Below are 25,139 nucleotides of genomic sequence, written 5' to 3' on the forward strand. Positions count from 1 at the left end.
CGTTCGCTAACGGACGTAGAGTAACGTCAGACGCACTTCGAGATACTTCCGTACTTTCCGCCAATCAGCGCATTGTCCTGTCAGCGGGAGAAATGTCGTGGGAGCGGGCGGAAGTTGCCCAATCTGGAACAATCTCCGGGGCTGCAGCTGGACCCTATTGCTTTTTTGCTCGCCTCCACTGAGGAGACACCAGACTAATAAAGTTTTGTCTTTTGAATCAGTCAGCTGCTGCAGCATCACAACAAAGATGGAGGCTGGAGGGAGTTAGCATCCCTTCTCAAGACGGCGAATAAACATTTTATGCACTACGTTTTTTTTGGTTTTTTGTTTCATAGCTAATGTTTTTGCTGTCGTCAATTCAAGATGGATGCAGCGACTTTTCCAGAAGAGGTCTTGGAGAAAAAAGTGTCAATCGTCGGATCGGAGCTGGTGGACAATTATACTGTACGTTCTGTTCAACTCCTGTAGCTTATTAGCCCCCAGCTTCAAGCTACATTTGACACGATTAGCCAGATAGCTAACAACAACAGCATTATGCAACAGTTAACATTAACGTTAGTTATTAGTTGGTAAACAAACGCCATAGCTGTCATTTAATTTGAGCTCGTATTTCTATCTTGTTGGGGGTGATTTCTGACGAGACCCCCCGATAACGTTTCATTGTAATAAATGCATGAGAGGGATTTGTGTTTCTTGAGGTTGGATTTTCCCCTCAAAATGTTATCGTAGAATTCTGTAGCTTTCAATGACCGGTAGCTGTTGTTGTGACATGATTCATCTCTAGCATGTTAGGTTGTCATTGTACATCTACGATGGGCAGGTCAACCTACTGCAACACAACATTAGCTTTCATTCATCATTCATGAATGCCCATTAACGTCTTGCTGTCTTGGATGTATCATCTTGAAACTACCGCATTTTGCATTATTTGCTCGTGAGATGAAGACAGTTGAAATTTGAGGAAGCCGCCGCCCGTCTGAGCTCAAACTCACATCCTGCTGCTGCGTGTACTGTCTTTGATTGATTGATTGAAAATGTTATTAACAGATTGCAGAATGGGTACAATACAGTACAGCTCAATACACACAATTGTTAATGGGATGCAGACCAGAGAAAGCCTTTCGTCTTGTTTACATCAGGGTCCCCCATTTTCAATTCATCATAACATATAATATATATATGACATACACGACATACAGATAGACAGTACTGCTACATCTAGACATTTATGTTATGACATACCAGATCTACAAATACATTACTGTTTGTGATACAAAAAGAGTTTAAGAAAGAGAGTATATACATTTGATGTAGAAACTGTACATTGGAGGATGAATAAATGAATGAATGAATGAATGAAAACTTTATTTAACAGATTGCAGAATGGGTACAATACAGTACGGCTCAATACACACAATTGTTAAGGGGATGCAGACCAGAGAAAGACTTTCGTCTTGTTTACATCAGGGTCCCCCATTTTCAATTCATATAGACATTTATGACGTACACAACATACATGACATTTATGGCATAGGGACATACAGGTATTTAGTACTGATACATTTGTGACATAAACGTTATTCAAATATACAGTACTGTTACCCGTAGATCCTGACAGAGTATATACATATGATGGGGAGGGGACTGTAGTAGGAGGGGGTATGTGGGTGGGAGAGAAATATACATACGGTGGGGAGGAGACTGTACATTTGGAGGGGGTGGGTGGGTCGGAGAGAAATATACATATGGCGGGGAGAGAATATACATGCGGTGGGGAGGAGACTGTCTATTAGGAGGGGGTGGGGGGTTTGGACATTTACGGTGGCCAGTTTCGAATTGCAGCCTCCCGTAGGTGCTCTTTAAGAGCGGGTTTGAATGTGGGTAGGGTCGGGATTCACATTCCTTTACAGCTTTGGGTAGGGCGTTCCACATTGATGTGGCATAATTGCGAAACGTGTTTAGTCCCTTGTTTGAGCCGAATCTGGGTTTAACATGATTTGTTGAGCTTCCTCTGGTGTTGTGGTTGTGGTATTCACTGACCTTTGGGAAGTATTTTGACATGTACATGGGTACCTTAGTCGTATAGTGTATCTTGTAGACCTGGCCCATTGCAAGTTGCTGTACTCTGTCGTCTACTCTAAGCCATCCTAGGTTGTCAAAGTGGGCAGGGGTGAGGTCAAGTAGTAGTCTGACCAGTTTGTTTTGTGATGTTTGTAATCTTGTTTTTAGCACCTTTGAGGTGCTTTGGTACCATGAGGTGCAAGCATAGTCGTAGTACCCTTGAATGAGTGCTCCTGCCAGAGTCTTCAGGGTATTCTTGTTTACCAGAGAGGAGATCCGGTACAAGAATCGAGTTCGTTGGTTGACTTTTTTTTATTACATTGGATGCCATTTTGTCACAGGAAAGATTTGCCTCTAGGATGGAACCCAGGTAGGTAATTTCATCTTTCCTTGTGACAATATTGTCACCCACTGTCTGTAACTGAGAAGCCGTCGGTCTTGCTGAGTTTGTTATTTGAACCGAAGAGAATGGACTTGTTTTGCCCATGTGTAATGATAGTTTGTTATCAGCGAGCCATATGCAGATTTTGCCTAGTTCCGAGCTGAGGGTTTTTTCAACCTGCAACTTGTTCTTGGGTTGGGTAGAGGTTGGGTAGGTGGGGGGGGGGGGGGGGGGGGGGGGGGGGTTGGGTGGGTGGTCTGTTACTGTTGTGACCCTTCCTTACCACGTGTATATGGGTTTAAAGGGTATTCCACTCAATTGAATCATGATTATGCTAATGACCCGGACCCAGACTGAAACCTGTTATATCAACAAGGGTTTTGAACTTTTGATATTATTGTGCATTTCAAGTGAAGCCAAGAAAGAGTAGAATAACTTGTTCTCATCCAGGTGTAAAATGTGGCACTGATGATGACAACGGTGATTGAGACTGAGAATGAATGAGGAAAGATGATGAAGGTGATTGAGACTGAGAATGAATGAGGAAAGATGATGAAAGTGATTGAGACCGTGAGAATGAATGAGGAAAGATGATGAAAGTGATTGAGACTGTGAGAATGAATGAGGAAAGATGATGGAGGTGATTGAGACTGTGAGAATGAATGAGGAAAGATGATGAAGGTGATTGAGACTGTACACTGCTGTAAGCTTGACTGAATCACATGAAACAGAGCAGACTTTGCACAGAACACCCACATGGAACACAATGCAGTCATAAGAAGTTATATGTGCAACAAACTAGGTTTATTCCAGCACTTAGGATAAAGATAAGGTAGGATGATGGGGTTAAGATGGAAAACCAAGATGGATTTAGGAGTGGTTCGGCAAAATAATAATAATACATTTGATTTATAGAGCGTTTTTATAGAACTTAAAAGTAGCTCTACACTAAGGGGCAGAGATAGTGAGAAAAACAACAGCCAAGCGTATCACAAACACACATGAATGGAAGTGGATATGGACCACTAGCCTAGCTTACAACTCTGGGAGAGGTGTTTTTGTCCAACAGCTAGGCTAGCTGGTCCACATCCACGTCCATCCATTTGTGCTAAGCTAGGCTATCTTGCAGCCGTATAGCTTTCTACTGAACACATAGAGAGGAAATTGGTATCTTTTCTTCCTGTCTAACTCTGGAGAAGACGGTAAGCACATTTCCCATAATGTTGGCATGTTCCTTTAAACTAGTCTGTCTGTGTTTCAGGTGTACGTCATCGAGGTGGTAGACGGCGACCACACATGGAGCATAAAACACCGTTACAGCGACTTCCACCACCTCCAGGAGAAGGTGAGAGACCACAAGCTGGTGGCCTACAGCTCGGTCTGTACTGGAAGGTTTATGGTGTCAATCAAGCTGGTGGCCTACAGGTCGGTCTGTACTGGAAGGTTTATGATGTGAATCCCTGGATTGGCTGTGAAAGTAAATTAGTAACAATCTCCTCTCCCTTCACAACTCCTGACGAGAAGAATTTAACTAGGATAAAGAATTAATTGTTTTTTTCAGTTTTAGTTTTTATCAATTGGGATGAAATAAGGAAACGTTGTTATAATTTGTCACAATCACGACAGTAATTTCAACACGGCTCTAGTTGTTTTCAGGTGATCAGTGTTTATGCCCCTTCCACGCGACGGCAACGTCTTGTGTTTACATACTGACGTCATGGTGGAACGGGACGGATGACGTCATCTAATGAGTGTGTGTTTGTCCTCCAGCTGACGGCAGAGAAGAAGGTGGACAAACATCTGCTGCCTCCTAAGAAGATGCTGGGGAAGAACTCCAAGAGCCTGGTGGAGAAGAGACAGAAGGAGCTGGAGGTCTACCTGCAGACTCTCCTGGTCCAGTTCCCCACCGCCACGCCCAAGGACCTCTCCGTCTTCCTCCACTTCAACCTATATGTAAGTGGACTCATAGGAATATACAGTATATATGTAAATATACTCATATAGGCATATATATGTCATCTATATGTAAGTAGACTCATAGCCCATATATATGTCATCTATATGTAAGTAGACTCATAGGCATATATATGTCATCTATATGTAAGTAAACTCATAGGCATATATATGTCATCTATATGTAAGTAGACTCATAGGCATATATATGTCATCTATATGTAAGTAGACCCATAGGCATATATATGTCATCTATATGTAAGTAGACTCATATGTGGGCGGCTACGTGGCGTAGTGGGCAAGGCGCTCGCCACGAAATCTGGAGACGCTGGGCTTGCCTGTTCGAGCCCAGCGCTCCACATTTGCTTTCAGTTTAGCTGGTCGTCCACAGTAATACACATTGGCCGTATTACGGGGAGGGAAACTGAAGGGTGGGGATCGGGCGTTGTGGACAGCGACTCCTACAGGTCGGTTGGTGCGCCTGCGCAGTAGAATCAGGAAGTGTCGGGGGCAGCGTGAGCCTCCCGCGCGTTACTCCTCGCCACTGAGAGATCGAGCTGCGCAGGTGAAAAGATGCGACTGCTGTTACCTCAAGTACCGGAGGCAGGCCTGTACAGTGCGATATATATGTCGCACGTGCGACACTGACGTCAGTCTGTGCGATGAATGAATTGACTTCACTAGCACGGGTGCGATGGCCCGTGGCGCAAGCAAAAAAAAATAAAAAATAAGTGTGACGGTAAATGAATGGACCACGGCGCTATCCACTTGGTACTTGTAGTCTTGTGCGATTAAATACAATGTCCCTTCTGCGTAAGACTCCATATATCAAACACCAAATCCCATAATCCCTAGCGAACAATATCCCCGCGAGTTGCGAGCAGTGACTCTATCCGCTCGGCTCAGCTCACAACACAGCAGGTGAGCAGGACTCGTCTCAGCAGCAGACAGTAGCCTTTGGAACGCGGACATTGAAACAGAGCTAGTGGATAGTGTTGTCGCGACCCAAAACAAATCCCTGCTGTTTTATTCGGCAACAGGGCAAATGCATATAATATGCTTTGCAATCCTCGCGTCATAAAGTCCGAAATGAACGTTACGTTAGCATGAGCTAACAACAAGCTGTTCATAGCCATATAGAGAGAACAGCAGACGGGCAGAGTGAGGAGGAGGGGGCAGACATTCTCCCTTCTCTGTGTGTGTGTGTGTGTGTGCGCGTTTGGAAAGATCACATGAAGTCAGACGAGTATATTATATTGATAGTAAATGTACTGAGGGTGGACAGATAATGTTGATATTTAAACATAAAAAATACAATACAAAATAAATGTATTCATGATCATGCAACATAAAACGGTTGCGTGTTGTGAGTTCCAAAACATTTAACTTAAAGTTTAAAGCTCAATATATCAAAACGTGGCACTTTACAGTGAACAGGAGGTCTATGTGTATTAAAAACAATAGATTGTTTTTCCTTTAAAAGTCTGGAAGAGGTCAAAAATAAAAATGTCAAATGATATTTCCGTTGCCTTTTTTGAGTTGATCTAAATGTTACTGATTGTGTTAAATGGGCTTATGTTATGATATCGTCTCATCGATTGCAGGCACCTGCATCGTATCATATCGTGGCATATATCAGCAAATATCGTATTGTTGTCCAAAGAATCTATATCGTATCGTATCGTGATGAAACTGGTGATTCCCACCCCTAGTAGAGTCCATACACCCAACACCAAATCCCATAATTCCTTACACGTAACGTGTCTGGCTGTGTGATGTCAACTTGTCAGCATAAAATGACAGCCAAACATGGCACTGCAACTAAATAACACAAATACAATAGGCACATTTGTGACTGTTACAAATATAACACATTTTATACTTGTGCTACAAGATTTTGGCCTGTGCTACAAAACGATCAACCTCTGTAGCACCAGTGCTATGTGCAAAAAAAGTTAACGTACAGCCCTGACCGGAGGGGACTTGTGCTATGTATGACTTAGTCCACATTGCAGCCGGCTTGTGGGAGGAAAGAAACAGCGTTCGTGACAGGGGAGGGTTGAATTGGATGATACGAAATTGGGATGGGAGAAAATATAGAAAAATGGGAGAAAAAGTGGATCAAAAAAAAAAGTAAGTAGACTCATAGGCATATATATGTCATCTATATGTAAGTAGACTCATAGGCATATATATGTCATCTATATGTAAGTAGACTCATAGGTATATATATGTCATCTATATGTAAGTAGACTCATAGGTATATAATGTCATCATCTATATGTAAGTAGACTCATAGGAATATATGTCATCTATATGTAAGTAGACTCATAGGTATATAATGTCATCATCTATATGTAAGTAGACTCATAGGAATATATGTAATCTATATGTAAGTAGACTCATAGGTATATAATGTCATCATCTATATGTAAGTAGACTCATAGGTATATATATGTCATCTATATGTAAGTAAACTCATAGGTATATATATGTCATCTATATGTAAGTAGACTCATAGGCATATATATGTCATCTATATGTAAGTATACTCATAGGTATATATATATATGTCATCATCTATATGTAAGTAGACTCATAGGCATATATATGTCATCTATATGTAAGTGGACTCATATGAATATACAGTATATATATATATAAATATACTCATAGGAATATATGTCATCTATATGTAAGTAGACTCATAGGAATATTTATGTAATCTATATGTAAGTATACTCATAGGAATATACAGTATATATGTAAATATACTATATGTATGTCATCTATAATAATAATAATAACTTTATTTGTATAGCACCTTTCATACAGGGGATTGCAGTTCAAAGTGCTTTACATCAGTAAGAAATAAGACATACAATCTGTGTAAAACAAGCAGCAAGAGCAAAGCATAAAGTGGGATAAAATAATGCAGATATATTAATCAAATCATATCAGAACCTCACGTTCCAATTTCTGTAATCTGTTACAAAACATGATAAATACTTGGGATACCAGCGGATACTTGGGCGTAGAAATAAAAGTAAAAATAAGTAAAATAATAGCAAGGGTAAAATGAGCAGACATACTGTATAAAATCGCAGTTTTTCACATTAGGATCTAACATCACAACAGGCCATTTTGTTTATGGTTTGATTCAGTTTTAGTATTATAGAAAATACATGAAATGAGCACAAAGTGCAGACATACTATAAAATCACAGTTTTTTTTACAGTGCAATAAAATAGTTCTGGATTACTGTTTAACAGTTCAAAGTCGTCTTTACCTTCTGTTTGGTATCCACAGTTTAAAACCTGACAGTCTTCCCTCTTGTTTGATACCCACTTTGACCCTTCTATCTATATGTAAGTAGACTCATAGGAATATACTGTACATACATATTTGGGAAGCAAAATTACGTCTCTCACTTAAACTCAGCTCGGGTTGGGTTTGGAGAACTGAGTACCATGTGGTGCTGGTTCCAACATGGTGGATACGACCCGGACCGAAACGCTAAGGATCCATGTATTTCTACTGTAAGCAGTGTGGTATGTTCCATTTGAGAGGCTGGTCTTCAGAGGCAGGATGTAGTTACAGATCTAACAACAACTGATAGAGCAACAGCTCTGATAGAACAACAGAGGACATTCACCAAGTTTAAACTGGTGATTTGGTGTTTGCATGGTGTTTATTCAAACAAGTCCTTTTTTTTGCAGTGCTTAAGAACAGTTCATTGGTTGGAAAGTTATATCCCAAACCCTAAACTCAGCTCAATGTCCTCCCTTACATCCTAAACTCAGCTCAAAGTCCCCCCTTACATCATAAACTCAGCTCAAAGTCTTCCCTTACATCCTAAACTGGAAGCTTTATGTTATTTGGGTGGAACAACCAAATACAGACAGACCTCTGATAGGACTAGACACAGAAGAACAGACTGTTGACAAATGGGCTGCATGACGCAACTGTGGTATTTCTGCTTTATGCACAGTGAATAGAGAGAGAGCGATGGTAGAGAGAGGATGGCAGGAAGTCACAATGGCTGCGTTTACTTGGACATTAATATTCCAGATACCAGCCAATATTCTGGTTAAGGTCTTATTCAGGATAAGGTGTTTATACACATTCATATTCCAGATACCAGCCAATATTCTGGTTAAGGTCTTATTCAGTATAATGTGTTTATATACACATTCATATTCTAGATAGTATAGATACTAGTTCATATTCTGTTTAAGGTCTTATTCAGGATAAGGTGTTTATACACATTCATATTCCAGGAATTGAAAGTAGATGAGTGCAGGTGAATTCAGGATGTAATCAGGAAAAGCTGTAAATGAGATGTCGGAAGAAGCATTGAAAGGCAGTCAGTGGACTTGGTTGAGGAGAAATAATGTCAGCTGGGGGCCAAAGTAAACATAGGGTAAGATTATTCCTTTTCTTGTTGCTGTTTCATGTGTGATATTGGTATCAGGAATTGTATTTGATTGAAGGGAGGTGCCCACTTGATAACCCTGGTGATATGCTGGCTCTCGCTGCCTATCTAACACGTTCGGTTGTTGTGGCCATTGGGGGCCATGTGGTGGGCTATGTAGCATCGGCATTGTCAATTCTCTCATTCGAACCATTTCCTCCTGCACCGGGTGCACCCACACCTCTTATCCTAAACCGGGTTTGTATCCTACTCCCTACCCAGCTCTCTTAACATACAGGTCTCTCTGCACTGTGTTGACCTTTGCCCCCTCCTCCTCCACCACCACAGCTGATCTGTCTGTTAATCATCTAGTGTCTACTCTGTCTGGAGGTTAACCATTAGACAACTCAACCCGAGGCGTATCTGTTAACAATAGATAAGACTAATCCTCTCACGTCACAGTCACAGAGAGCAGGGTCTGTTTACACCCACCTAGGAATAGTTATAATTACAACAGTTCTTTCCCCAGGATATTCAAACAAGACGGTGCTGCCGAGTCTAAACTAGGAATTGCAATAAAGAGCCATTTGCTGTAATTCCCTGCAAAATAAAATAGCAAACACAAAGTTCCAAATAAGTTATTTATTTGAGTACAGTGTATAAGGTTGCACAATAGTTTAACGTTGAACACGAAAACACACACACGCACGCACGCACACACACACACACACACACACACACACACACACACACACACACACACACACAAAGGGCAGAGCAATCACATACTGTATTATCCAATGATGCGTCTGTTTCTAAGATGGCCCCAAGCTTTCAGTGTAAAAAAGTTTTTATTTATTTTTTAAACACTTGGTGGCATGTGTTGTCACAGTGGCGCTGCACCCCTATACCGTTTTTTTTTTTTTTTTTTTATTATCCACTTTTTCTCCAATTTTCTATATTTTCTCCCATCCCAATTTCGTATAATCCAATTCAACCCTCCCCTGTCACGAACGCTGTTTCTTGCCTCCCACAAGCCGGCTGCAATGTGGACTAAGTCATACATAGCACAAGTCCCCTCCGTTACTCGAGGTAACAGCAGTCTCATTTTTTCACCTGCGCAGCTTGATCTCTCAGTGGCGAGGAGTAACGCGTGGGAGGCTCACGCTGCCCCCGACACTTCCTGATTCTACTGCGCAGGCGCACCAACCGACCTGTAGGAGTCGCTGTCCACAACGCCCGATCCCCACCCATCAGTTTCCCACCCCCTAATACGGCCAATGTGTATTAGTATGAACGACCAGCTAAACTGAAAGCAATGTGGAGCGCTGGGCTCGAACAGGCGAGCCCAGCGTCTCCGCATTCGTGGCGAGCGCCTTGCCCACTACGCCACGTAGCCGCCCCTACCCCTATACCGTTGTTTAGGGAAAGTCCTGTAGTAGAACATGTCCAGTTCATTCATAAAACCTTGCTTAGGATTCACGTGCCAGCGGTTGCAGACGTCCGCAAGTTCCACAAGGTAAACACAGATTCTGCTTTCTAACGAGGTGCACGCATGTCCCTCTCCATCCCCGTCATGAATCACAATCAACTCCAAACGTCTCACCCTCTTTTTTTTTTTTTTAAGATTTCTTTTTAGCATTTATTGCTTTTCATGGTCAGACATGACCGACAGATGAGGAGAGGATGAACGGGAGAAGAGGCAGGGAAGCCATGCGACAAATGTCACCGGGAGCGGGAAGCGAACCCGGGACGGCCGCGTAGGTGTGCGATCGGATGCACTAACGTGGTGCTCCACGAGGGCGCCCTAGTCCCACCCTCTTAATGCCCATAAATGCCTATAAATAGCCAGCGAAACACCCACAATTCACATTCGAATGATGTAGCCTGCCATCCAGAATGTCGAGAGTATTTTATTTATCAATTATACACAGTGATTTATAAATAGCCCCATATAGCCATTAATAATGTACACGTCCTATGAATTTTGATTCCTGCGTCAAACAATGAGGCAGTTCTCTTTCCACTGCACAGAATTGTGCCATTTATTTATTTCCGATTCAGACACAAACACCAACAACAGCCTATTTCTGTGTAGCACAGCTTATAGTGAATCATATTATCCATAAAATATATTGGCCTACACACAGCACCAGCAATCAGTCAACACACCTCAGAGTCACATACTCTGTCCTGTCTGTCTGTCACATACTCTGTCCTGTCTGTCACATACTCTGTCTGTCTGTCACATACTCTGTCCTGTCTGTCACATACTCTGTCCTGTCTGTCACATACTCTGTCCTGTCTGTCTGTCACATACTCTGTCCTGTCTGTCACATACTCTGTCCTGTCTGTCCTGTCTGTCTGTCACATACTCTGTCCTGTCTGTCACATATTCTGTCCTGTCTGTCACATACTCTGTCCTGTCTGTCTGTCACATACTCTGTCCTGTCTGTCACATATTCTGTCCTGTCTGTCTGTCACATACTCTGTCCTGTCTGTCACATATTCTGTCCTGTCTGTCACATACTCTGTCTGTCTGTCACATACTCTGTCCTGTCTGTCTGTCACATACTCTGTCCTGTCTGTCACATACTCTGTCCTGTCTGTCACATATTCTGTCCTGTCTGTCTGTCACATACTCTGTCCTGTCTGTCTGTCACATACTCTGTCCTGTCTGTCACATATTCTGTCCTGTCTGTCTGTCACATACTCTGTCCTGTCTGTCTGTCACATACTCTGTCCTGTCTGTCTGTCACATACTCTGTCCTGTCTGTCTGTCACATACTCTGTCCTGTCTGTCTGTCACATACTCTGTCACTCTGTATGAGACCAGGTCACTCTTATGAGACCAGGTCACTCTGTATGAGACCAGGTCACTCTGTATGAGACCAGGTCACTCTGTGTGAGACCAGGTCACTCTGTATGTGAGAATGCTTCACATCTATGACACTGTGTGTCCCTGTGCTAATAATATATCCCTTTCTAGATACAGACTAACCTCAAAGGCTAATATATCCCTTTCTAGAGTAGATACTGTGTCACAACAAGCACGCGGGAACAAGTGGTATTAGAAAAGGTCATAAGCTAGCACAGTGTGCTTGTTGCTTAGAAACACAAGGTGAATAATGCACGCTGATTTAATTCTGGTTTCCAGGAAGTTGCCGGTCTCCTTCGCCTTGAGACGTCTCCCAGAAACCAACATGACAGCAACACGGTGCCCGTAGTCCGACCTCTGTACGAGTGTCTGTGGGTCTTGCTGTGATGGTTGTCAGTGTAGAACACTAGCCGGATGGTTTTAGCTGCGATCATATGACGGTGTCATGACCCCAGGCCTCCCCGTCATGTTAATAAACAACATCATCATGAGATCTAGACAGAGGTGGTTGTTGTGTTCAAGTCCCCTGCCTCTGGAACCACACGTCCCCCTGCTGGCCTGGGATCAGATCCCACACAACCTAACCAGGACAAACACTAGAATCTGTTCAATTCATCCCCTACCCTGCAATACTGGCTATATATAATATAATATAATATAATATAATATAATCTCCTCTACCCTGCAATACTGGTTATATAGAATATAATAGAATATAATCTCATCTACCCTGCAATACTGGCTAATGCTATATAGAGAATATAATTTGGATCTGCTAAACAATGGCCTACTTGCATGTTGTGAAATTGATTCCCTTAAATAATAATGTGGACAGGACTGGTCCTAATAAACTAACCTACACTGTAGCACTCAACACTTTGATGAACATTGTTACTCAGCTGATAAGAGTTGTGCCCTTCCTGATGACTTGTCGTACAGGACTTGTAAGTCACTTTGGATAAAAGCGTCAGCTAAATGACAAAATGTAAAATGTAAATAATAGAATAGAATCTCCTCTAACCTGCAATACTGACTATATAGAATAGAATAGACTTACTAGAATCTCCCCTACCCTGCAATACTGGCTATAGAATAGAATAGGTAAAGACAGCTTCCCAGTCTGCCTGGATACAAGCTTTTTTGCCACGCCCCCTTGTTTGCCGTGCCCCCTTGTTTGCCGTGCCCCCTTGTTTGCCACGCCCCCTTGTTTCAATGTCTAAGAGTCAGGAAATAATGAAGTGAAGCAAAATGCCAAGTCAGGCAGGGTATCAGCCAACTGACTCTCCTTAGACGAAACAAACATTGTCATGTGACCTGGGCAGACGAGTCCAACAGAAGGGCCTCCCTCTTCCTGTTTGTTACCGTGGTAATTAGTGGAACAATGCTCCCTGAAAGCCATCAGGAGAAGACATTCAGACCTCAGTGTCTCACCAGACCAAGGGCACTATAAAAGAAGGAAGGGTCATCACGTCTGAATACCAGTGTTCTATAAAAAGGAAACTATAAAAGAAGGAAGGGTCATCACATTTGAATACCAGCGTTCTATAACAAGGAAACTATAAAAGAAGGATGGGTCACATCACGTCAGAATACCGGCATTCTATAACAAGGAAACTATAAAAGAAGGATGGGTAATCACGTCAGAAAAACGGCATTCTATGCTCTACTTGGAGCCAGACCTTGGTGGACTTTTGGGGGATCTTTAGGGGGAGATAGTGGGTCAACAGTAGACTAGATGCCACTTGAAAATCATCTGAAAGAACCTTTTCGTATCTCAAGAACCCTTCATCACAGGCTACGTTCACACTGCAAGCCTTAGTGCTCAGATCGGATTAATTTGTTTGGCTTATCTTTTTTTGCCCAATATCAGATTCCAGTGTGAACTGGTCACGCTCTTGAACTGACTAAGTTTTGCTCACCCCAAATAATAAGGTGAATAATAAATAAATATGACCTCTTCACTGTGCCTCCACTGACCACCTCCATCACAGCTGTCTTCCATGTTTGTGTTCACAAAGTCCCGCCAGCGCAGAATTGTGATGAATGTCAATCTAGAGTGACGTAAAAGTCGCATGAATTCCGACATCACTGTTCAGACGCATTGCATCATAATAATTATATTATCACATATGAAAGTGGCCCAAATCAGAATTTAAAAGATGAGATTCCATGTGATTTGTGCTGTTCACACTGTTGTGTAAATCATATCTGAGTCACATACTGTATGAGCAAAATAAATCTGATTTGGGCCACTTTCTTCTGCAGTGTGAACGTAGCCATCTTTCATTGGTCTATGTTTGTCCTCCTGCCTCCTACACTTAAGCCCTGCCCTTGCCCCCCTTTGTATCTTGTGAACCATTTGTCGTACAGACCTTCGGGTGGCGCAGTTGGTCTCAACAGGGAGATCTGTTGGCTTATGGTTGACCCCCCCCCCCCTACACTTAAGCCCCGCCCCATCTCGTGAATTTTTATTTGACATTTGCTCCTACACTGTCATGTCACACAATTTATTATTATTACAAATGGGTACTACTTCTGTATTAATACTACTATTATTACTGCTAGTACTATAACTGCTACAGTAAAACAATAGAATCCTTCAAATGATCTCTCTCTCTGTCTGTCTCACTCTCTCTCTGTCTCACACTCTCTCTCTCTCTCTCTCTCTCTCTCTCTCTCTCTCTCTCTCACTCTCTCAATAGGAAATCAATGGCATCACAGCAGCGTTGGCAGAGGAGTTGTTTCATAAAGGTTGGTTTCCTCCTCCACCTCCTCTCCTATTGGTCTGTTTGTTTACATGTCTGTCTTTCTATTTGTCTGGCTGCCACTATGTCTGTCTGTCTGTCTGTCTGTCTGTCTGTCTGTCTGTCTGTCTGTCTGTCTGTCTGTCTGTCTGTCTGTCTTTCTGTCTGTCTGTCTGTCTGTCTGTCTGTCTGTCTGTCTGTCTGTCTGTCTGTCTGTCTGTCTGTCTGTCTGTCTGTCTGTCTGTCTGTCTGTCTGTCTGTCTGTCTGTCTGTCTGTCTGTCTGTCTGTCTGTCTGTCTGTCTGTCTGTCTGTCTGTCTGTCTGTCTGTCTGTCTGTCTGTCTGTCTGTCTGTCTGTCTGTCTGTCTGTCTGTCTGTCTGTCTGTCTGTCTGTCTGTCTGTCTGTCTGTCTGTCTGTCTGTCTGTCTGTCTGTCTGTCTGTCTGTCTGTCTGTCTGTCTGTCTGTCTGTCTGTCTGTCTGTCTGTCTGTCTGTCTGTCTGTCTGTCTGTCTGTCTGTCTGTCTGTCTGTCTGTCTGTCTGTCTGTCTGTCTGTCTGTCTGTCTGTCTGTCTGTCTGTCTGTCTGTCTGTCTGTCTGTCTGTCTGTCTGTCTGTCTGTCTGTCTGTCTGTCTGTCTGTCTGTCTGTCTGTCTGTCTGTCTGTCTGTCTGTCTGTCTGTCTGTCTGTCTGTCTGTCTGTCTGTCTGTCTGTCTGTCTGTCTGTCTGTCTGTCTGTCTGTCTGTCTGTCTGTCTGTCTGTCTGTCTGTCTGTCTGTCTGTCTGTCTGTCTGTCTGTCTGTCTGTCTGTCTGTCTGTCTGTCTGTCTGTCTGTCTGTCTGTCTGTCTGTCTGTCTGTCTGTCTGTCTGTCTGTCTGTCTGTCTGTCTGTCTGTCTGTCTGTCTGTCTGTCTGTCTGTCTGTCTGTCTGTCTGTCTGTCTGTCTGTCTGTCTGTCTGTCTGTCTGTCTGTCTGTCTGTCTGTCTGTCTGTCTGTCTGTCTGTCTGTCTGTCTGTCTGTCTGTCTGTCTGTCTGTCTGTCTGTCTGTCTGTCTGTCTGTCTGTCTGTCTGTCTGTCTGTCTGTCTGTCTGTCTGTCTGTCTGTCTGTCTGTCTGTCTGTCTGTCTGTCTGTCTGTCTGTCTGTCTGTCTGTCTGTCTGTCTGTCTGTCTGTCTGTCTGTCTGTCTGTCTGTCTGTCTGTCTGTCTGTCTGTCTGTCTGTCTGTCTGTCTGTCTGTCTGTCTGTCTGTCTGTCTGTCTGTCTGTCTGTCTGTCTGTCTGTCTGTCTGTCTCTATCTCTCTATCTCTCTATCTCTCTATCTAGGAGCAGGAGAGGTGTTTTCTCTGCGTCCCCTCCAGCTGTATTCAGTATCTCTCTCTCTCTCTCTCGCTCTCTCTCTCTCGCTCGCTCTCGCTCTCGCTCTCGCTCTCGCTCTCTCTCCAGGTGAACAGCTGTTAGGAGCGGGGGAGGTGTTTTCTCTGCGTCCCCTCCAGCTGTACTCAGTGTCCCAGCAGCTGCGTCTGGCCAAGCCCACCTGTTCTAACGGAGACGCTAAGGCCGACCTGGGCCACATCCTGGACTTCACCTGCAGACTGAGATACCTCAAGGTGGGAACCACGTTCAGAAGCACTCCTGACCTTTCACACCACCATAATAATACATATAATGATAATAATAATAAATATAATGATAATATAATTAATAATAATCATATAATTTATTTGATGTGGTGTATGTTCTGTGATTGGTTCAGATCCCAGTCTGTTTATCTGATCTGTACGTTCTGTGACTGGGTTCAGATCCCAGTCTGTTTATCTGATCTGTATGTTCTGTGACTGGGTTCAGATCCCAGTCTGTTTATCTGATCTGTATGTTCTGTGACTGGGTTTAGATCCCAGTCTGTTTATCTGATCTGTATGTTCTGTGACTGGGTTCAGATCCCAGTCTGTTTATCTGATCTGTATGTTCTGTGACTGGGTTTAGATCCCAGTCTGTTTATCTGATCTGTATGTTCTGTGACTGGGTTCAGATCCCAGTCTGTTTATCTGACATGGTGTATGTTCTGTGATTGGTTTAGATCCCAGGGACCAGAGGCCAAGTTGGAACCAGCAACATCCAGGAGGACAGTCTGCCCTTTGACCTGTCGGTCTTCAAATCATTGATTCATATAGAGGTAAGGACTGACCGACCGACCACCTGTGATTAAAACAGAGAGAACAAGCGAAACAAGAAAGGGGCCTGACAGGTCGGTCAATATTAGCATATATCATAAAATATATTCCCTGTATAATCGACACTGTAATAAATCCTCTTCAACGTCTGTAGGACACTATGGAAGGTAAAGGTTAGTGTAATCGGTGGAGTTTAATCGGTACAATGAATGCACAAGGACTTTGACTCTGTGCGACGCAGAGACACACTGTACCGCACTGTAGTCACTCGTACTGTACTAACAAACACACATATAACTTGGTACAACACTGTAGTCACACATACTGTACTAAAAGACACAGTACAACACTAGTCACACGTACTGTACTAACAAACACACATAGTACAACACTGTAGTCACACGTACTGTACTAACAAACACACATAGTACTTGGTACAACACTGTAGTCACACGTACTGTACTAACAAACACACATAGTACTTGGTACAACACTGTAGTCACACGTACTGTACTAACAAACACACATAGTACTTGGTACAACACTGTAGTCACACATACTGTACTAAAAGACACATAGTACTTAGTACAACACTGTAGTCACACGTACTGTACTAAAAGACACACAGTACAACACTAGTCACACGTACTGTACTAAAAGACACACTTAGTACTTAGTACAACACTGTAGTCCCACATACTGTACTAAAAGACACACACAGTACAACACTGTAGTCACACGTACTGTACTAAAAGACACACATAGTACTTTACAACACTGTAGTCACACGTACTGTACTAAAAGACACATAGTACTTGGTACAACACTGTAGTCACACGTACTGTACTAAAAGACACACTTAGTACAACACTAGTCACACGTACTGTACTTAAAGACACACAGTACTTTACAACACTGTAGTCACACATACTGTACTAAAAGACACATAGTACTTGGTACAACACTAAATAAAGGTCTCGCTTGGTCTCACAGGGGTGGGACTTCTCCTCCCGAAGGAAGAGTTATTATTCTTTAGCCACATTCCTGTCATACGTCCATCATCCTGTTTTTCCTGTTGTTTGCTGTTCTCTCGGTCACATAGAAGCTTAGTAACACTGCCCCCTTGAGGCAGAGCAGAGAGTTGCTGGAACTCTAATCCTTTTGTTTTATTTAAACTTTATTTAACCAGGCAGGTCAATTTAGAACAAATTCTCTCGAAGGGTAACGGGGAAAAGGGGACAAAAAAAAGATACAATAAAATAGATTAATAAATACATTAAATATATATATTTTTTAAAAGAACAATCCAGATAAGTAAGTACATTTCAACTGTAGTTGCACCAAAGTGCTGCACATATAAGTGGCCCTATAATATAACACCGTAAAAACATGGTAAAAAGCAATAAGATACGACAAATATAACCGCAAGAAAGATTAAAAAACAAGAAATAGAAAAATACACAACATAAAACAGGGTAGGTGTGAATCAGACTAAATCCCGGCTAAAGAAAAGCCCAGTTTAAAAGCTAAAAGGCCTGCCGGGTAAACAGGTAGGTTTTTAACCTGGATTTAAAGGCAGACAGGGAGGGAGAGCACCTTATGTTGGGGGGGGGGGGTAGCAACTGCAAAGGCACAGTCGCCCTTAGTCTTCAGCTAAGATGGAGGGACCACCAGGAGAGAGTGACTGGAGGACCTCAGTCTTTAGCCAAGATGGAGGGACCACCAGGAGAGAGTGACTGGAGGACCTCAGTCTTTAGCCTAGATGGAGGGACCATCAGAGAGAGAGACTGGAGGACCTTAGTCTTTAGCCAAGATGGAGGGACCACCAGGAGAGAGTGACTGTAGGATCTAAGAGATCTAGGAGCAACGTGGGGGGAGAGGAGATCCATTAAATCAGAGGGAGCCAGGCCATTGACAACTTTGAAAACAAACAATAAGACCTTAAAATGGATCCTGTCCCAAGCTTCCCTTCCTGGACTGGGAGCCAGTGAAGGGAAGCGAACACTGGGGTGATGTGGTCTCTCTTTTTAGTGCCAGTCAGCATCCTGGCTGCAGCCTTTTGTACAAGCTGCAGACGGGATAAGGATGTCTGGCTGATTCCTGGATACTACAGGGAGTTGCAGTAGTCTAGGCGGGATGTGATGAAGGCATGGATAACCTTCTCCAGGTCAGGACAGAGGAGGCTTGATTTCTGTGATGGACCTGAGCTGAAAGAAACTGCCTTTGATGGCAGAGTTGACCTGTTTATCAAATTTGAGGTCTGGTAAGATCTTGAGATAAGACTATTGGAGACAGACGATAGATACACACATCACAGAAGTAAAGGGAACAATTAAAACACACATCAAACAACCAAATAAACTAAAATAAATAAAATGACAAAGTATGTAATACATGAAGCAGAACAGACAATTTACAAAGCGGCTGGGTGACTGTTGCCGGTGTAAACAACTCTGAATCCTTAAAAATAGTGAAGGGGATCAATTTGTCCATTTTCTAAATCTTTTGCAACTCGTTCCAACTGCTGGGAGCAGCAAATTGGAAGGAGGATTGACCAAATGATTTGGTGTTATAGAGGTATGGTGAGCAGCTCTGGTGTTATAGAGATATGGTGAGCAGCTCTGGTGTTATAAATATATGGTGAGCAGCTCTGGTGTTATAAATATATGGTGAGCAGCTCTGGTGTTATAAATATATGGTGAGCAGCTCTGGTGTTATAGAGATATGGTGAGCAGTTCTGGTGTTATAGAGATATGGTGAACAGCTCTGGTGTTATAGAGATATGGTGAGCAGCTCTGGTGTTATAGGGATATGGTGAACAGCTCTGGTGTTATAGAGATATGGTGAGCAGTTCTGGTGTTATAGAGATATGGTGAGCAGCTCTGGTGTTATAGAGATATGGTGAACAGCTCTGGTGTTATAGATATATGGTGAACAGCTCTGGTGTTATAGAGATATGGTGAACAGCTCTGGTGTTATAGATATATGGTGAGCAGTTCTGGTGTTATAGAGATATGGTGAGCAGCTCTGGTGTTATAGATATGGTGAGCAGCTCTGGTGTTATAGAGATATGGTGAGCAGCTCTGGTGTTATAGATATGGTGAGCAGCTCTGGTGTTATAGATATGGTGAGCAGCTCTGGTGTTATAGATATGGTGAGCAGCTCTGGTGTTATAGATATGGTGAGCAGCTCTGGTGTTATAGATATGGTGAGCAGCTCTGGTGTTATAGATATATGGTGAGCAGCTCTGGTGTTATAGATATATGGTGAGCAGCTCTGGTGTTATAGGGATTTTTTCTTGAGTTTGCCAGTGTGATTAGATTAGGTTTAGGTTAGGTTTAGGTTTACTTTATTTGTTCAAGGGGGACAGTGTACATTAATAAAACATTTTACAATGTAAATGCACCCAATTTTAGCCAAAAGGCTAATTTCCATTGGTAGTCCCCCTGCCAGAAGGTATAGGCTAAAATCCTGTGTAAAAAAAGGGTTAGCAATAAAAACAGAATAAAATCAAGATAAATACATTAGAATAAAAACACAACAAAAGCACATAGACATAGTAGGGATACAGGTCACAATACAGTCATGGACACAAGGACAGAGCACATCATGACATATTAAGAGACCCAGACATAGACAGACGCATCATATCCATATCCACACACACATATACACATACAGACACCTCAGTGTTGACAGTTCTGGTTATCAATGAGCCATTCCCTAACCCTGCACTTAAATGAATGGTATGATGTGGACACTCTAATTGTTTGAGGAATTGAGTTCCATTGGTGGGATGCTCTGTATGAAAAGACAGCCTGGCCAAATACACTTTTTTTGAAAGGGATTGTACAGTCCCCCCTGTAATACCCCTGTGATTCTGGTAACGGCTCTTCTATAGACTACCCCAGCAGCCTTCATATCGAACATCCGTATCTGAGATTAAGATTCTCCATGGGTTACATTATCTTGGCTTTTGATTGGTTGAAAGATACTAAGATTTGTACGTTTGTAAGATTTGTTTGTTTGTAGAGGCTGTGTGTTAGTCAGAGATCTGGGAGTTTGAAATCCCATGCATTTTACTATTGACTTTACCCACAGACCAGATGTTTCAAGTTCATGACGTCGTCACTTAGAGGTCTGTTTTTAACATCAGCTCTGTAAGGAAGACATTCTTCAAGTTGTTATTCAAAAGGGGATCTCTTAGATAAGTCTGTCGTCTGTTGTCTTTCCTGTGTCTAATCAATGGGTGTAGTTCTCAGCAGATCCTCGGTCAGTCTCAGGAGGTAGAGCAGTCGTCTGGTAATCCGGAGGTACCTGGTTCGATTCCCGCTCCTCCCGGGCAGCGTGTCGAAGTGTCCTTGAGCAAGACACTTAACCCCTAATTGCTCCCGATGTGCAGGTTGGCACCTTGCATGGTCGCCTCCGCCATCGGTGTGTGAATGTGTGAGTGAATGGGTAAAAATGTGAGGAACAAATTGTAAAGTGCTTTGGATAAAAGCTGCTATATAAATGCAGCCATTTACCATTTGTATTTCCTCTTGTCTGCAGATCAGTGAGTGTACTTCTCAGCAGATCCTGGGTCTGCCTTCTCTAAGGTCCAGCCTGGCCACGCTCAGCATCCACAACTCAGCCTGCAACATGATGGTCAGTATCTTATACCTTTCACTGTATCAACCCCACTTCTGTTTACATGCCATTAGATTGTAGGGCTGTCACTTTTTTTTTTCTTATGAATATCGTTGGTATTTGTTTATTTTGAATGCCCTTATTGGTAAACTTCCCCCTTACATCACAACACTGTTGGAATGGAATCTTGGAACTAGGGCTGGGCGATTAATCGATTTGATCGATTAATTCGAACGAATGATTTAGGCCGATTTTGAAATTTTTTAATCGATTTTCAAAAAAACAAAACAAATTATTAAAAAAATTTTTAGAGTCACCTTTTATTTTACAAAAAGTGATGTTTGGTGAAAGTTAGATTTGCACTTTATTAATCCCAATAGGGAAATTCATTCTTGTTTGATGATCAAGAGGCACCTTTTATTTGTTTTAAGTGAAGTTTGGTGAAAAAGCAAGTTATTGCACTATTAATCCTAATAGGGACATTCATCTTTGTTTGATCAAGAGTAACCTTTATATATACTATTATTATAATATTTTTTTTAAGTGAAGATTGGTGAAAGTTAGGTTTGCACTTCAATTCAAATTCACTTTGAAATTCATCTTGGTTTGATTTTTTTTGTCAAAAAAAAAGAAAAAAAAAATGAATTATTTCTAGTTTTCAAGAGAAAAAAATCGATCGTAAATCGGATAAAAAATAAATAAATCTGGAGATTTTATTTTTAGGCCATATCGCCCAGCCCTCCTTGGAACCTATTCTACACGTTCAAATGACTGGTTGGTTCTTAGGGTTCTTCCAGTTTGCTCTGAACTAGGAACTTTTTTCCCACCTGGAATGTCCTCCAAGTGACTCTGAAGCTGAAGGTTCTTACTTCTCTTGCTGCATTTAAAAGTATGATCTCTCTCTCTCTCTCTCTCTCTCTCTCTCTCTCTCTCTCTCGCTCTCTCGCTCTCTCGCTCTCTCGCTCTCTCTCGCTCTCGCTCTCTCTCCTCTCTCCATCCCTCTCTCTCTCTCTCTCTCTCTCTCTCTCTCTCTCTCCCTCTCCCTCTCTCTCTCCCTCTCCCTCTCCCTCTCTCTCTCCCTCTCCCTCTCCCTCTCCCTCTCCCTCTCCCTCTCCCTCTCCCTCTCTCTCTCTCTCTCTCTCCCTCTCCCTCTCCCTCTCCCTCTCCCTCTCCCTCTCCCTCTCCCTCTCCCTCTCCCTCTCCCTCTCCCTCTCTCTCTCTCTCTCTCTCTCTGCAGTGTGTTCTGGTCCCAGAGGCCAGTGAGTTCCCTCAGTGGGAGGCTGAAGGACTGGACAGCAGCAGTCCGGTCACGGCCATCATCCCCGCGTGGAGCAGCCTCACTACGCTGGATATGAGTCATAACCTCATCACCTGCATCGACCAATCAGTGGTGAGGACAATGATCCATCAATCAATCAGTCACTTGATCAATATTTAAACACCACCTGCGTAGACCACCCAGTGATGAGATGAATGACTGATCAATAGAGGGCGGCTAGGTGGTGTAGTGGGCAAGGCACTCGCCACCAATGTGGAGACGCTGGGTTCGCCTGTTCGAGCCCAGCGCTCCACATTGTTTTCAGTTTAGCTGGTCGTCCGCAGTAATACACATTGGCCGTATTACGGGGAGGGAAACTGAAGGGTGGGGATCGGGCGTTGTGGACAGCGACTCCTACAGGTCGGTTGGTGCGCCTGCGCAGTGGAATCAGGAAGTGTCGGGGGCAGCGTGAGCCTCCCACGCGTTACTCCTCGCCACTGAGAGATCTAGCTGCGCAGGTGAAAAGATGCGACTGCTGTTACCTCAAGTACCGGAGGGGACTTGTGCTATGTATGACTTAGTCCACATTGCAGCCGGCTTGTGGGAGGCAAGAAACAGCGTTCGTGACAGGGGAGGGTTGAATTGGACGATTAATACGAAATTGGGATGGGAGGAAAATATAGAAAATGGGAGAAAAAGTGGATAAAAAAAAAAGAATGACTGATCAATAGATCAATCAATCAGTCACTTCATCAATATTTAAACATCACCTGCATAGACCACGCAGTGATGCGATGAATGACTGATCAATAGATCAATCAATCAGTCACTTGATCAACATTTAAACATCACCTGCATAGATCACGCAGTGATGCGATGAATGCCTGATCAATAGATCAATCAATCAGTCTCTTGATCAATATTTAAACGTCACCTGCATAGACCACCCATTGATGAGATGAATGACTGATCAATAGATCAATCAATCAGTCACTTGATCAATATTTAAACATCACCTGCATAGACCATGCAGAGATGAGATGAATGACTGATCAATAGATCAATCAATCAGTCACTTGATCAATATTTAAACATCACCTGCATAGACCATGCAGAGATGAGATGAATGACTGATCAATAGATCAATCAATCAGTCACTTGATCAATATTTAAACATCACCTGCATAGACCATGCAGAGATGAGATGAATGACTGATCAATACTGCTTCACTTCGCTTTCAAAGGCTAGGAATTAAAGGTAGAATCTGTAACACCATCCAACAGCGACCTTTAGGCAAGTATCCACTTGGTTTGCGTTTTTTTAGTTTTGGTCCGATGTGTTGGGTTGGAGTTTAGTAACTTCTTATAGACCTGTCTGCCGCCGACGTCATGACAAATATGCGCGCGCAGAAAGGAACGTAATCCTGGTCAGAACAACGGGGCAGACTACAATATATTTGCATTTGTTAGCCGTGCTAGCAATCTAAACAATCAATCCATGCCAAAGCTAGATATGTAAAAGGTGAAATACTCAACACTCGCAGCCATGCTGATTTGGCTAAATGACATCCATCCGTTTTAGTTTGAAACAACTCTTAGTCAGGGGAGTGCCATGGTTTCTCCATAGAGCCCCATTGTACTTCTTTTGGCGCAGCAGCTCGATCAGGTCCGAGGCGACTTAGTCACATGACTCAGTTGATATTGCTGATTGGCTCGAACACGGTATGTTTGTAAACAGCGAACAGGTCTATGGTGTGGATTTCTCCAGACCTCTCTTGGCAGAGTCTGAGGTGTGGCCAGCAGTAGCCCCCCCCCCCCCTCACTCAACTCCAACCCACACATCAGAGCAAAACAAACATTATAAACAGGGCTCTTTTGCCTAGAACAGGGGTTCTCAACCTTTTTTATACCACGACTCCATTTTATTTAGGATTTCTTTTGGCGACCCCAAACTTAATGTATCACGTCATTTCAAAGTGGAATTAAGGAATATCAAAATAAAAGCACACGCTGTTGAACTTGATCATGCATATTTACTAGAAAATTTCATTACAGCACTATGTTATCAATACACATTTATAAAACGAGGCATATTTAGCCAAAATATGTTGCCAGAACATAAAAAAATAAACACCGTCACCTACCCATGACCCCACTTTGGGTCACGACCTGTAGTTTGAGAACCGCTGGCCTAGAGGTTGCTGTTTGACAGCACAACAGATTCTACATTTAAGGCATTAATCTAACAGACATACAATCAAGTCATTCAACCTTTCTTTAAATACTACACCTCATACAATAACATTCAGTCATACATAATTGGTGGGGAATTTGATCAGTGAAGGTAAATACTAGAGGTGGGCATAGATTTTTTTTTTTAATCTAGATTAATCTATCTGCAATCCTGGATTTAATCTAGATTAATCTAGATTAAAATGGCTAAAAAAAAAAAAAAAAATATGTGTGTTCTACCCAAATAATGACCAGAAGTAAGTCCTTACTTTTTCTTTCCTCCTTATGTTACATTACACCATGAGCCCATCTCCTGTTTCCAAAATGCATTACAGACTGTTTGAAAAAGCTGTTTTGCTATGATAATTGGTAATGAAATATCAAAATAATGTTCAATAAGATGTACTTGTGTTTAATAAGTTGTT

General features: G+C 42.6%; 1 protein-coding gene across 1 annotated transcript in view; it reads left to right on the top strand.

Annotated features, from left to right (window-relative positions):
- The first annotated feature begins 340 nt into the window (after window positions 1–340).
- The window catches only part of nisch (nischarin), a 70,388-nt gene continuing 45,589 nt past the window's right edge, over window positions 341–25,139 (top strand). Inside the window, 8 exon segments of the mRNA XM_084316421.1 lie at window positions 341–444; window positions 3,705–3,788; window positions 4,214–4,396; window positions 14,391–14,439; window positions 15,868–16,031; window positions 16,502–16,597; window positions 21,147–21,242; window positions 22,462–22,614. Of these exon segments, the coding sequence (XP_084172547.1) occupies window positions 364–444; window positions 3,705–3,788; window positions 4,214–4,396; window positions 14,391–14,439; window positions 15,868–16,031; window positions 16,502–16,597; window positions 21,147–21,242; window positions 22,462–22,614 (906 nt within the window). The 5' untranslated portion in view covers window positions 341–363.

The sequence above is a fragment of the Notolepis coatsorum genome (assembly GCF_963971535.1).
Source record: "Notolepis coatsorum genome assembly, chromosome: 6".
NCBI classification, from domain to species: domain Eukaryota; kingdom Metazoa; phylum Chordata; class Actinopteri; order Aulopiformes; family Paralepididae; genus Notolepis; species Notolepis coatsorum.